At 44.5% G+C, this 15,769-nt stretch overlaps 1 protein-coding gene across 1 annotated transcript in view; it reads right to left on the bottom strand.

Moving 5' to 3' along the window:
• Positions 1-6,199: 6,199 nt before the first annotated feature.
• LOC309549334 (fucolectin-4-like) overlaps positions 6,200-15,769 on the bottom strand; it is a 63,199-nt gene continuing 53,629 nt past the window's right edge. Inside the window, exon 4 of the mRNA XM_082249533.1 lies at positions 6,200-6,365. Coding sequence (XP_082105659.1) covers positions 6,215-6,365 — 151 coding nt within the window. The 3' untranslated portion in view covers positions 6,200-6,214. The remainder of the gene's footprint in view (positions 6,366-15,769) is intronic.

Raw genomic sequence — 15,769 nt, 5'->3', positions numbered from 1 at the left:
GTATTGAGTTGCTGCAGTCTTTGCAAATTTGTGTTTGACACTGAGCGCAGGTGGTTGGGCATAATAACTGCTAGCATCAAGCTGCACTGTTCATCTGTAGTGCCATCTATTTAAAAAGTGTTCCTGTCACATAAAGTTAAACTATTAAAAATAATGATAAATGAATAAAAAAAATAGAAACAACATTTTAAGATCTACATTTGCGGCAAGGATTTTTTTTTTTAATTAAACATTGTAGTAAATCAATAGCTTACAGTTCTTTACAAAGAAAAAAAAATAACATGATTTAGGTATGCAAATGATTTAAAGATTTATTGCTAAGGTAACCGAATCAGGCTGACAGAGCATACTCTGCCCTGGGAATTTAGACATCAATGAACTCTGGTCATGAAAGGGTTAAATGATGGTTAAGAATACCAGGAGGGGGCGCAGCACTCCCAACCCTACCTGGGGATTAAGTTGACGGCGGGCCCGCTGGAGCTGTTTTTGTGGCTAACTACCCCCCCCCCCCATGCTTCGTCATCTCATGAACTTGATGACATCTTGGTCCTCCATACCTCTAGCCTGGATGGGGCGCATCACTGTCGCTAAGATGGCCATTCTGCCTAAGATTCTGTATCTCTTCCGGGTGCTCCCGATTAATGTCCCCTCTTACTATCTTCGCCAGCTTCAGCGACGCACCTTCACATACGTCTGGGGCAAGTCTAGACCTAGAATACCCCGCAGAACACTCTTTCTCCACAAACTCCGAGGCGGCCTAGGCCTCCCACACGTTACCAAATACTACCAGGCAGCCCAGCTGGCCCAACTACCCAAGTGGCATGCCACTTGCGAAGTCCCACTCTGGGTATCCCTGGAAACGGTTGAATGCGACCCCCTCTCTGTAGCTAACTTATTATGGCTTACTCCCCCCGATCGTAGGTCCATCTCTAATCCCGTCGTGCGCCACTCCCTACGCCTCTGGGACGCCCTTAAATTCAAATTCAAGCTACAATCACCACACAACCCGCTGCTTTCCTTTCTACGCAACCCATCCTTTCTCCCGGCCTGGGAATCCCCCTCGTCCTTCCGACACTGGGCGTCAGCTGGTCTACTTCGGGCACACACTCTGATAGCATCCGACACTATTAAGCCTTTCTCTACGCTTTGTGAGTCCCACCACCTACGGACCTCTGAGATTTTCCGCTACCTCCAACTAAAACACTTTTATGCCAATTGCATCTGCACTGACTCTTCTCTGCCCACCGTGACTGCTTTCGAACATACCTGCCACCGTGACCCACACACCCAGGGCCTCATTTCCCAGCTGTACTCCAGACTCCCCTGACAACACCCCCCCCCCCTTATGCTGCTAAATGGGAACAGGATCTGGGGTCCTCCTTAGATACCGAGGCCTGGGCTAAGATCTGGCAAGTGGCAAAAGCGGCCTCCCAAAATATAGTTGCCTTGGAAACCAATTAGAAAGTGCTGATGCGGTGGTACTTGGTAGTCCAGTGTTGGTCATGTAACTTAAAAAAAGTAATTAGTTATAGTTACTAGTTACTTCTCCCAAAAAGTAACTGAGTTAGTGACTGAGTTACTTTTTTACTGATGTAACTCAATTACCAGGGAAAGTAACTATCGCGTTACTTTATAAAAATAATCAAATATGTCAAATAACTTGTATGCCCCTTGTATGTGTGGTATTTGCTTAGTGGTACCTGCATGGTATTTGCTGAGTGGTACCTGCGTGGTATTTTCTTAGTGGTAACTGCGTGGTACACTGGTACGGTACCTGAGTGGTATTTGCTGAGTGGTACTGGCTGGCTGCGTGGTACACTGGTACCTGAGTGGTATTTGCTGAGTGGTACCTGCGTCTGCTGCCTGGAGTGTATGGCTGCTGGTAGTGGCTGGTGGTGGTGTGGCACACTGGTGGTGGGGGTCTGAGTCCCGAGCCCTCCTGTCCTGACTGTGAGTAACCGTATTTTTTTTTTTTGTACCTGTGCTGCTGCTGCAGTGCTGCCTGGCTGGCTGCTGGTGGCTGGCTGCTGCTGGTGGCTGCTGCTGGAGGTGGCGGTGGCTGGCTGCTGGTGATGGTGGTGGCTGGCTGCTGCTGCTGGTGATGGTGGTGGCTGGCTGGGAATGGTGGTGATGGTGGTGGCTGGCTGGGGATGGTGGTGGCTGGCTGCTGCTGGTGGTTGGCTGGGGATGGTGGGGGTGGTGGCTGGGGATGATGGTGGTGGTGGCTGGGGATGATGGTGGTGGCTGCGGATGATGGTGGTGGCTGGGGATGATGGTGGTGGTTGGCTGGGGATGATGGTGGTGGGTGGCTGGGGATGATGGTGGTGGCTGGGGATGATGGTGGTGGCTGGGGATGATGATGGTGGTGGTGGGTGGCTGGGGATGATGGTGGTGGCTGGGGATGATGGCGGTGGCTGGCTGGGGATGATGGCGGTGGCTGGCTGGGGATGATGATGGTGGTGGCTGGCTGGGGATGATGATGGTGGTGGCTGGCTGGGGATGATGGTGGTGGTGGCTGGCTGGGGATGATGGTGGTGGCTGGCTGGGGATGATGGTGGTGGTGGCTGGCTGGGGATGATGGTGGTGGCTGGCTGGGGATGATGGTGGTGGTGGCTGGCTGGGGATTATGGTGGTGGTGGCTGGCTGGGGATGATGGTGGTGGCTGGCTGGGGATGATGGTGGTGGTGGCTGGCTGGGGATGATGGTGGTGGCTGGCTGGGGATGATGGTGGTGGTGGCTGGCTGGGGATGATGGTGGTGGTGACTAGGGATGATGGTGGTGGTGGCTGTGGATGATGGTGGCTGGGGATGATGGTGGTGGTGGCTGGGGATGATGGTGGTGGCGGCTGGGGATGATGGTGGTGGCTGGGGATGATGTTGGTGGTTGCTGGGGATGATGGTGGTGGTGGGTGGCTGGGGATGATGGTGGTGGCTGGGGATGATGGTGGTGGCTGGGGATGATGGTGGTGGCTGGGGATGATGTTGGTGGTTGCTGGGGATGATGGTGGTGGTGGGTGGCTGGGGATGATGGTGGTAGCTGGGGATGATGGTGGTTGCTGGGGATGATGGTGGTGGTGGGTGGCTGGGGATGATGGTGGTGGCTGGGGATGATGGTGGTGGTGGCTGGGGATGATGGTGGTGGTGGCTGGGGATGATGGTGGTGGTGGCTGGGGATGATGGTGGTGGTTGCTGGGGATGATGGTGGTGGTGGCTGGAGATGATGGTGGTGGTGGCTGGAGATGATGGTGGTGGTGGCTGGGGATGATGGTGGTGGCTGGGGATGATGTTGGTGGTTGCTGGGGATGATGGTGGTGGTGGGTGGCTGGGGATGATGGTGGTGGCTGGGGATGATGGTGGTTGCTGGGGATGATGGTGGTGGTGGGTGGCTGGGTATGATGGTGGTGGCTGGGGATGATGGTGGTGGTGGCTGGGGATGATGGTGGTGGTGGCTGGGGATGATGGTGGTGGTTGCTGGGGATGATGGTGGTGGTGGCTGGAGATGATGATGGTGGTGGCTGGGGATGATGTTGGTGGTTGCTGGGGATGATGGTGGTGGTGGGTGGCTGGGGATGATGGTGGTGGCTGGGGATGATGGTGGTGGCTGGCTGGCTGCTGGGCTTGGCGTGCTGTACTCACTCAGTCCGGAGTCCGCGCTCGTCCTCTCTGCTCACTCACAGTCTCCTCCTCCTCCTCCTCTCTCATCCTCGGTCATAGAGGAGAGGGGGAATTACAATTACATCTACTGCCATCTAGTGGCGGTAGATGTAATTGCGGTAACGCAGCCGAAAGTACCGGCAGCGGCGTTACAATGAGAGAACGAGTAATCTGATAGATTACTCGTTACCCTCAAAAGTAACTGCGTTAAGTAACGCCGTTTACTTAAACGCAGTTACTACCAACACTGCTTGGTACCCTCACGTATTGCAAAATTCCTACCCTCCCACATGCTTCTGAGGCTGCCTGGAGGCGGGCACACACATGCACATCTGGTGGACTTGCCCACTAGTAAAAAACTTCTGGCAAGCTGTCTTCCAAATCCTCTCTACCTTGATGGCTGAATCAATCGCACCTGACCCCCTCTTTGTGTTACTCAATGTGAAGCCTGACACTGTATCTAACTCTAAGCACAAACTATTCCTCCAAGTCACCACGGCAGCCAAATAAACCATTGCAAGAGCATGGAAGTCCCCGCACCTCTCCTTGCCTGAGGTCAAGCAGGGGGTCACCACAGCCATGATACACGCCAAAATTGAGGCGGTTCTAATAGATAAAATAGACAAGTACAGTAGACTTTGGCAACCTTGGGTTGACAATTTTCTTCCATCCAATTTTGACACCTCCCTCCTACTGCCCTGATATTAACCTGAGGCTTACTGGCTACTACTCCCTGTTCATTGCCCCCCAGCGAACCTCCTTCTCCCCCCCCCCTTTTTCCTTCTCCGCCTCCCTACGTGATTTGTTCTGGCACCAACAACACACCTGTTTGAGCCTGTCAAGAACTACAGAGTGCATCCTGCAGGCTCCCTGGTTTGGCCTGCTTTTCCTGGTTTTACTTATTGTATCCTCTGTTTCCCCCGTCTAGTTGCATTACCATGTGGATTATCGCACACATTTATCCCTTCTCACGTACTACCGAACTGCTGGGCTTTGTTCATCCTTGCTTCGCCTGCTGCTTGGCCACGCCTCCCCACCTGGGCACAGAGTGTTCCCTTTATGGGGTGCCTATGGGTTGGCTATGCCGGTTGCAGAGTCTTGGCCACAGCCCCCCTGGTTGCCTCTTATCTACCTACTCCTAAGTTTGACCCATGGTTATTGTAGCCATTATTTTGTTAGCGCATCTGGCTTGTACTTATCTTGTCACTCTGTTTACCAATTGTTGTTACCTGTTTACTTTGTTCTCCAATAAAATGTTTGAACCGGAAATTGTTAAAAAAAAAGAATACCAGGAGGATTAAAGTTCAATCTATTTCTTAACCCAGTGTGTGCTCTAATATTATCGTCTATCAAATATTGTTAATTCTATGATGGAGTTCTTCACTGATGACATTCTTTTTTATGCATTTATTTATTTATTTTATTTTATTCTTTTTTTTTTTTCTTTATACTCGAATTCCATACATATTTCTGCACATCAATATTTCTACCTGAAACATGTTTACAACCTTTATCCAGAACTTTCATTTCAATCTTCTGATCTATTTTCTACCACAGTCTTCTATTTTTTTAAATCTTCTACAAAGCTCTATATACATTATGTTTCCCAAAGCTTCATAATTATTATAAGCAGATACTGTAGATTCCCTCTGTTTGCTCTCCCCACATTTGATCATCATTCCTCAATGTTATGGCTCTCTCTGGTCATTGGCAATGAGAGCAATGAGGTCAGGATCTGGAATTTTAGTTCCCTGCCTCCCTGTTAGTAAGAAAACACCACTATTTTAAAGCGTAAGTCCACGTTTGTTGAGAAAAAAACATTCCCCTCTGGGTGATCTCATACATTGCAAGGATTTTAACAAACTTTGTTGCAGATTTCTACCTTTTGTTATTCTAAAGAAATCATTGTTTGTTCCTCTGTGCCGAGTGAGTCAAATGGGAGTGGTTTCATAATTATCAATCAGCTGTGGCAGCTGCAGGGCTCTAATGAGCTGCTGGGCCTGCATCCCTTTAGACGTGTTCCTATTGGGAATTACATTTTTGTTGCAGGGGATGCCAGGAATCTGACTTGTATCACAGAAGCAGGAAATTATGTTTCTGGGGTGTGGTCAGTATACATTCTGTGTACAGAACACCTCCAGGCAGCCATATTGCATTGCATTTGCAGAAAATTACAACAGCTGCACATTGAAAAGGAAAGGTAATTTTTAATAACATTCAATTACAATATGATTTGTGTCGCAATTCTATACGCTATATTGTTTTTTCTTTATTTGCTGATTTTTGTTCCCCACGAAAGTGGTGTTACGCTTTAAATATTACTTATTCAGATCAGATCCTTATATATTTTGATGCATTTTATCCCCCTTTTTTTAAATCTAAGGCACGTAACATGTTTTCTCTGTATACCGGAACACAACAAATTTACATAACATTTGACAACACACACATAATGCTGAACATTGTTTATTAAGCAATATTTGATTATTCAGATTAATGTAAGGCATTACATTATAACTTTAATTATTGTATTAAACTGATGTTCTTTTTAAGCAGTCCTTTTAATTCTTGTCAGAGGTCCAGACTTGAACTTCACATAATTGAAGACATTCGGCCTTTCCACGTAAAATTATATTGACGTATCTGCCCTCCATGCCATGACAGTAGAAGTTCTGTGTTGCTCCACCTGGGATAGAGGTAATCAACGCACACCTGCAAAGTTAAATTCTTACTATTAATGATAACAGTCACAGTAATACCAATAGTTATACAGTAAAACCTTGGATAGCGAGCATAATTTGGTTTGGAAACATGCTTGTAATCCAAAGCACTCTTATATCAAAGCGAATTTCCCCATAAGAAATAATGGAAACTCGGATGATTCGTTCCACAAGTCCTTCAGTTTATAGTCTATATACAAAGATTATAGCAATGTGATAGGTTGTGTAACCATAAAATGTCCATCCACAATATGCAGCCTTCCCAAGGGGATTAGAAGCAAAATCTAGCAGAGCTACAGAATATAAGAGAGATGAGAGGCGCCTCTAAGTGTAGCAATATGGTTACATTTAATGAAGGTTAAGCATTTAGCAACTCACATGGTTGATGATTAAAATAGGCACACCTAAGTATGCAGGCATCCGGGGTAAAGCTGTCCACATAGACCATCTTCTGAACCATCGGTTCTCACCAATGTCAGTCTGCAATCCTGACCGGGAAGAATAGCCTGCAGTAGAGTGATCTGAAAGTGAGGCTTTGAATCACTCGTGGAGTGCAGTGTGGAAGGGATGACGTCAATGGTGGTGCAGAGGACAGTCTATGTGGACAGCTTTACCCCAGATGCCTGCATTCTTAGATGTGCCTGTTTTAATCATCAACCATGTGAGTTGCTAAATATTGAACCTTCATTAAATGTAACCATATTGCTACACTTTAGAGGCTCCTCTCTTCTTTTTTATACATGACGCTACTTGTATATCAAGACATCGCTTGTATATCAAGTCAAAAGTTATTTAAAAAATGTGCTTGTCTTGCAAAGCGCTCTCAAACCAAGATTTTACTGTGTCTGAATTTATTTATTTTAAAAAGCAGCAAGATGATATGTAAAGCAGAATAGCTCAATAAAAGATAAAATAGAAAAGCAGGTTTTCCTGCAAAGCTTCAAAGATCTCAAATCTGCAAAGCTCTCCAAATCTGGCACTTTTTCCCACAGAACTTTTTTTTTGACCACTGATGTCCTCTGTTTTTTTTTTTTTTTTTCAGGTTAAGTGACAGTCATCATCATAATCCCTAATAAACCATATAAATAGTGCAGCACAACAAGCAATAATTTGACAGAATCATAAGTGAATAAATGTTACTAAAAAAAAGCAACAATAGTGTATTGAAAACAATGATTGCTATGAAAAATAAACAGTGAAAGTGAGTCCAAGAAAACACACAATACAGGACCGGGAATAAATCAACAGTTCACTGTGCTTCAAATTAAAGTGACAAAATGTGATCTTCCATCTCCATGTTTGATAAATAATAACTGTGCTCGTTAATAGTTCCTCCTCCTTTATAAGGCTGGCCATACACTATACAATTTTCTTATTCAATTTCCTTTAGATTTACCTTAAACTATGTAGTGCAAGGGCCTGCCTGATTGCATACAAATTGAAAGTGTTTAGTTTTGACCTTATATTATATGGTTTTGGTAAATCTAAAGGAAAGTTGAAGAAAATTGTATAGTGTATTGCCAGCCTAAGACGGCAGCCCACCTTATACTTAGACCCCCCTGTTTTACCTGTGGGTCCAAGTAAGCAGTCCCCTAATAGGGTTAAAGTCAGGAGTGCGCTCCGCTCTGAATCCCCAACACCTCCTTTCAATGCTGCATGCTTACGATCTGCGGTATATGCAAATAAATGGAAAAAAATCTAGTGTTCTATGTAAACACCTGATTTCCAGATAAAAATAGGGACACCACACTTACATAAAAGGTACTCAGTCATGCTGGAGTATCAAACAAATAGACTTATCCCAGCGTGCTTTAACAAGGGTGGCGGTGACCGTGATATAACATCCGAGGGTCTGGCTCCTATTCCCAGACGTGTGTTGTCCTGGGTATGGACTTCATCAGTGGGTACTGATGAAGTCCTTGCCCAGGACAACACGTGTCTGGTCCCCCTGGCAATGTACCCTCCCCTTGTGAAGGGCATGTGGCTTGGTTTGGCTCAGGAGGGGGGAGCACACTGATGCTTGGATGAGTTTTTGGTATGAATTTGGAAAGGGGGCCCATCTAATTTTATCCTGTTTTATCCTGTTTTTTTTTTTTTTTTGTGGGGTATCCTCTTAAAATCCTCTTACTAAATACTTTGAAAAAAAAGGGGTAATTTTAGGGCCTTGAGAAATGAGATAGGCCTTCAGTATATCAGGACTGATCCATATATATATATATATATATATATATATATATATATATATATATATATATAAATCTGCGAACAATAGACACATGGCGATACATTTGAATATGAATTTATATCTTTATGTTTTTTCGTTTTTTTTTTACTCAAATAGAGCTTTCTTTTGGTGGTGTTTGATCACCACTGGGTTTTTTTTTTTTTATTTATTATATGTAAAAAAAACTGAAAATGATGAAAAAAATGCATTTTCTATTTTCTATTATAAAACATATCCAATAATTATTTTTAAAAAATCAAATTTCTTCATAAATGTATTATTCTGCTACATGTATTTGAAAAAAAAAATCCCAATAAGTGTATATTAATTGGTTTGTGTGAAAGTTATAGCATCTACACACTATGGTATAAATAGTATCTCACAAAAGTGAGTACACCCCTCACATTTTTGTAAATATTTTATTATATCTTTTCATGTGACAACACTGAAGAAATGACACTTTGCTACAATGTAAAGTAGTGAGTGTACAGCTTGTATAACAGTGTAAATTTGCTGTCCCCTCAAAATAACTCAACACACAGCCATTAATAATCAATTCAGCCAAGCGCTCACTCTGAAGGGGAAGACCGGCGTGCTGCTCTCCTCAGGTGGGGAACTCCAACTGAGATACATAAGAGAAAGAAAAGGAGGCGCAACACCTAGTGCATTACCCGTGGTCACTGTATAAAATGTTTTATTAAAATGCCAAATGCATACTCACAGACGAGAAGAATATAAAATTTAAATTAAATTAAAAGATTCAACCACAGATGAAATGGAACACATCCTTGTAGATGAGACCACTAACGCGTTTCGAGAGTCAAGCTCCCTTCATCAGAGCTGATCTTGTCAACAGCAAACCCAAATACAGTATATACTAGTATCAATTAAACTGGTTACTTCCACCTCCTATGGGCAGTGGGCGGAGCTATCCAGTGCACAGTTCAGCCCCCTGTTCTCATTCCCCTCAAAACAATCACAAGTGTCTCATAATGTCCACTGGCCTGTGGTAAATGACAGATAAATGCACATGCACTGCCCATTTTCATTCGAACCTGGGAATCAAGTAAACAGGGCAGTGTGTATTATGTATAAGAAACTTAACATAACTCTAACATCCACTAGTGCCATGATGTCATCATGGAGGAGTAGAAGAGGACTCCAGTGGCAACCTGTGAAGCTCTGATGATCTCCATGCCCAAGAGGGTTAAGACAGTGCTGCACAATAATGTTGGCCACACAAAATATTGACACTTTGGGCCAAATTTGGACATTTTCACTTAGGGGTGTACTCACTTTTTATTTATTTTTCACACACGTGTACTCACTTTTGTTGCCAGCGGTTTAGACATTATTGGCTGTGTGTTGAGTTATTTAGAGTGGACAGCAAATTTACACTGTTATACAAGCTGTACACTCACTACTTTACATTGTAGCAAAGTGTAATTTCTTCAGTGCTGTCACATGAAAAGATATAATAAAATATTTACACAAATGTGAGGGTAGTACTCGCTTTTGTGAGATACTGTATACTGGAATTTACACAGCTATAGGCGCTTTACTGTAATATTTGTGATCAATGACTTATAGTGGGACTCTGAAAGGGTGGCACACAGGGCCGGATCTAGTCTGTAGTCTCTAGTCGAGTGTACTGAGGGTCAGCAGGGTAGAGGATAGTGGTTAGCAGAGCAGAGGGCAGGGATCAGCAGTTTGTAGGACAGTGTACAAGGGGTCTGCAGAGCAAAGAATGGAAGGTCAGCAGGGCAGAGGATGGGCGGTCAGCAGGGGAGTGTATAGGGGTCAGTATGGCAGTGTACAAGGGGTCAGCAGGGCAGAGGACATATAATATATTTTAACCTGTTCCTGCCTGCGCTATAGCCGAAAAACGGCTACAGAGCGGACCTAAATTGCCGTGCATGAGCTGTCTGCACGCTCCCTGCGGAGCATGCACAGCTCGCTCTGTGATCAGCGAGTCCATGAGACTCAGCTGATCACAGATTGGAGTAAGGGGCCAGTCCGGGCCCCTTACCACGTGATCAGCTGTCAGCCAATGACAGCTGATCACGTGATGTAAACAGCAGGTAATCTTTTTTTCACCAGCTGCTGTCAGAGGGACATCGGTCTCGAAGAGGAAAATACACTGCTGCCTCATGTGTGCCCACCTGTGCCACCTACCAGTGCCCACCAGTGCCACCAACCAGTGCAGGTCAGTGCCACCTGCTAGTACCCACCAGTGCCACCTATCAGTGCCCACCAGTGCCACCTATCAATGCCCACCAGTGCCATCTATTTGTGCCAACTAGTACCCCATCATCAGTGTTGCCCATCAGTGTCACCTACCAGTGCCCATCAGTTCCACCTATCAGTGCCCATGAGTGACACTTATCAGTGCCACCTATTAGTGTCCTTCAGAGCCACCTATCAGTGCCTTTCAGTGTCGCCCATCGGTGCCACCCATAAATGCCACCCATCAGTGCCACCCATCAGTGCCACCTTATCAGTGCCCACCAGTGCTGCCTTATCAGTGTCCATTAGTGCAGCCTTATCATTGCCACCTTATCAGTGCCGCCCTATCAGTGCCGCCCTATCAGTGCACATCAATGAAGGTAAAAAATCACCTGTTTACAAAATTTTATAACCAAATATAAAAACTGTTTTGTATTTTTTTTTTCAAAATTTTCAGTATTATTTTGTTTGTTTAGCAAAAAATAAAAACCTCAGTGTTGAATAAATATCACCAAAAGAAAGCATTATTTGTTTAAAAAAAAAAAAAAAGATAAAACTTTAATTTGGGTACAGTGTTGCATGACCACTCAATTGTCATTCAAAGTGCGACAGCACTGAAAGCTGAAAATTTGGCATGGGCAGGAAGGGGGTTTAAGTGCCCAGTAGGCAAGTGGTTAAACACACTCACACTCCAAAAATGGATGAAAGCTCTACCCCTATCCACATACTTCAAAATATCTTTTAAACCCTATGTTCTATAAATACCTCTTTGGGGGTGGTAAATGTGCAGCTACTACCATCTGCATACAAAAATCACCTTTATTGTAGAAAAATATATATAAATCACATGTACATCATACATCACAGGACATTTTAAAAACAAATTCCAGCTAACCTGCTCCTATATAATATGTGTATATATTATATTCCTAACGGTGAACTTAGCCTTTAAAAAGTACACTCACGTGAGCTTTGGAAGACTCTACCCCCTTTATGACTTCAGTCCATTTTTTTGCTATTCTGCACTGCACTAATTTAATCTATATTTGTGCAATCATGCAAAGTTGTACCCAAACTAAATTTAAATATTTTTTTTTTCACACACATAGAGCTTTGTTTTGGTGGTATTTGATTACCACTGGGATTTTTTAATTTTTAATTTTTTGCAATATAAATGAAAAAAGACAGAACATTTTAAAAATAAAAAAAGACAATATTTTTTACTTTCTGCTATAAAACATACCCAAATAAAAAATTAAAGTTTAAATTACATTTGCTCCTTTAGAAATGTCAGTATGGCTGCAGCAGGCTCCATACATCGTACAGATGCGCCACTTTACAGGCACATTATGGGGACCCCCCCAGGCATGATATTTAAAGGAATTTTTCATTGTTATTGTTTCACTTTAAGCATCATTAAAATCACTGCTCCTTGAAAAACAATTGTTTTAAATTTGTTGTTTGCATTGATACATGTCTCCCATGACATTACCCAGGTCCCCATACACTTTTTATGGCAATAACTTGCATATAAGCCTTTAAAACGAGGAATTTCTATTTTTCATGTTTATGTCCCATAGACTTTATTAGAGTTCACATGTTCACTAAAACTTTTTCTCTGTTCGAGATGTTCTTGATGTTATGTTCAGATGTTCAGCCCATCCCTACTTGATAGTTCTTAATGGCACTACTATTGCCATTATATGCAGTGTTATATGGGAAAAACATTATTGGGGGGGGGGGGTGACATCAAGTTTTTCCCGCACCAGGTGACACCAACCCTAGTAATGCCACTGCCCACCCCTCCCCTCCTTCTGTCCAACTACAGAAGCCTTTGTACTGTGTGAAATCATTTCCATTGGGCAGCAGAGGGGAGGAGCAGGCATAGTTGCTCTCTGTGCTTCTCTCCTCTCTCACAGACTCGATTATGGAGTGTATCCTCCGGCAGAGCCATAATTCTGCCCATAGGTGTGCGCACAGGGTGTGCTCAGTGTGCCTGGCCACACCCTAAACAACTCATACACATTAGCATTTTCGTTCCTTTGTTTTTGCGTGTTTCTCCTCACTTTCTGTCCTATGTATAGGATTAGTGGAACCCAGACCAGGTTTTCGAGGTAACTTTGGGTCTGAGTAGTACAGTTCGGATTTTGTGTCTCTCACCTGGAATTTCTTAATTGATGGTCCAGATGAGATAAAAAGGAAGGCTGGAGCATAATGTTGCTCTTGGCCTTGGACTCAGGAAGCCAAAACCTGAGAGAGCTACTGATCTTAAGTTTGCTCTATGAGAGAAAGAAAAGGTTTTGTTGGTGACTGGGAGAAGCCCTTCACCTGTGAGAAACCTAAACTGTTTAGCTAGTGCCTGGTTGGCAAGGGTTTATTTTCTGTTTTGTTTTATTTTCATGCAACCTTATTAATAAAACTGGCTACAAAGTCAGCTTTTAACCACTTGCCCACTGCTCATTGTGCTGCTACTGCAGCAAAGTGGCTCGTTAACGTCTGGCGACATAGACCTACGTCACCAGACTCTCCCCTCTCTCCCGCCGGAGGCTCGCTCCCACGGTATTCAGACAGAGTGGGAGTCGGGCCAGAGGAGGAGAGGCGGTGATCAGCGCCGCTCTTCCCTGATTGTCAGGGATCGAGTGAGGAAATCCGCCCGCTTGTGTAAACATATTATCCCCATTATATAGATATATATACAATTTTGACCTCATATATATATATATATATATATATATATATATATATATATATATATTTCACATTCATCACTATATATATCTTTGCAATTTTACAGATTCTGAGTGCTTTGCTGCCATACACATAAGCTCCACAACCATGCACTCCAGCCCACATTTGCCCATATGTGTGGCATGTTTTGGCGGCTCCTCTGCGGGCAGCTGCTGGATGACTTCGTTCTGTACAGTTTAACCACTTCTGGACCGCAAGGAATTGCCTCTTTAATGACCAGGCCATCAGATCGGAGCTGAGCGCCAGGACCAGTCATCACCAGGAACTTCCGCATCCAACATTTGGGGTCTCAGAGGTTTTTAAAGGTGTACTGTCCTACATGAATATTCCGTGGTGGATTGGATGCTGATTTTGGAGGGGACCATTTCCTGGTGATCGTTTTATGCTTCAAGCTTGGTGGACCTTCCGTAACAGGGGGTCTAAAGTTCTGGTAAGGAGACTACTTTATTTATGCACGTGGTGATCGTCAGGACTGTGTTTTTTCCACTCACGGTGTTGGAATTTACTTGTATATATTTCTGCACCTCAGCATTTGCCTCTGACGGACTTGATGGACTTTGTTCAATCATTGTCATTTAAGGTCATTTATTTATGTGGCGCTGTACTTGATTGTTATTGCTTTTTGGTCTGATTATACCTTTGTACTGGCAGCCTTAACTCATGATAGTGAATTGAGCGCAGCTATCTTCTTTATTACTTCAATACTGTTGACCATTGCAGTTTGTAACGGGGTTTTGAGGGCGCCCCCTAGTGTCTTTGGGGTCCCTAAACCTAGTTAACTCACTATGCCTGACAGGCGGATCCTGAGCCTCCGCTATCTGGGAGCTGGGGTACATGTCTGCGGCAGTGCCTCCACCCAGTGGGGCATCCGGGGTAGGGATGTGGGGTCCCACTGGGAACATACTTGGTGCAATGAGACTGACACAGCCTAACTGGAACTAACTTTATATAGTAAGTAGCAAATGAACAAACATACATGGGAAAATACAATAGAGTAACACAGATAACAATGCAATGTGGATTTTCCTCACCCACCTACTAGCACACCTGCGTCCCACCCCCTTATCTTCACCCTAATGGCCGTTGGTGCACATAGGTTAGTTGGGGCCCTTATAAGTCCTGCTCCGCAGAGTCACTGAAGCAGCCTGAGATGTGCAATGTCCACTCTGGACCTCAGAGTCTTTACTGTGAGTGAGGAGACAGGTGCCCTGTGGTGATACAGGGAGAGGCTTGGCTTACCCTCACAACGCAATTAACCAGGTCAGTCCGCTGCAGTCTCCTCTCACTGGATTCACCAGACGTCTGGACTCAGTGCGTGTCTTTGAAAGCAGGTCCCTCTCTCAGCTGGTGTGGTCTTGGGTGAAGCAAGTTCTCTCAGCAGGGTTCTATCTCTGTGCTGCAGTCTTTCACAGCTAGTCGCATGTCCTTTCTCTGGCTGAGCATGTGGTAACTTCTAGAAGTCTTCCATGACCTCCTTCCTCAGAGCTGTGCAGGAAGTCCTCCCAGGACATTCATAGGTGATAAAACCTGAGCAGAAGGATAAGAAGTCATCCAGAGCTGGTGTCTATCTCCCTCAGACTTCTCATCTCCTCACACACCACTTTCTGGTCACACTGTGATGATGCCACAATCATGTGACTGAAAAGGCCAAGTCCTGTGATCAATGCTCAATGTTTTATTAACAGCATACTGAGTCCATCTGCCACCTACTGGGCATTTCAGATAATACAGCCTGTGTAAAATCCACAGGGTTACATGCTCCCCCTTGAAAAATACTTGCCTTCCACTGGCAAGTCCTAGCCAGGGGGCTTAACAAAAATTCAACAGAAAAAGGTTTAGCATACATACAGTACAGTTAGCACAGTAACATCCTAGCTAGCTAGTTATCTAGGGTAAAGAGTCACTAACATTTACCACTTCAGCTAGTGCATGTAGGAAAGTGGCCATTTTAGATGCCGCTTGTGTCAGCGGGGCATAACTGGGCTCTCCTATATTATCATGAACTAGGGCCCTAGGGGGTTGCCGCACTCTGGTGCTGTGTCTCAGTTCTCGCTGTGGGAGAGGATCTTGGGACATCAACTGTGGAACTTTGACTCCTGCCCTCGAACTAGAGTCTCTAAGGGAAGTTCCAGGCACAAAACATGGACTTTCTGGATTCAACCTTGGAGAACTTTGTGAAACCACAGGAGTTAAAGGAG

Source organism: Pelophylax lessonae (assembly GCF_965119305.1).
Source record: "Pelophylax lessonae genome assembly, chromosome: 3".
Classification (NCBI taxonomy): Eukaryota; Metazoa; Chordata; class Amphibia; order Anura; family Ranidae; genus Pelophylax; species Pelophylax lessonae.
The sequence above is the reverse complement of the archived record's forward strand: the minus strand, read 5'-3'. Positions and strand labels throughout refer to the sequence as shown.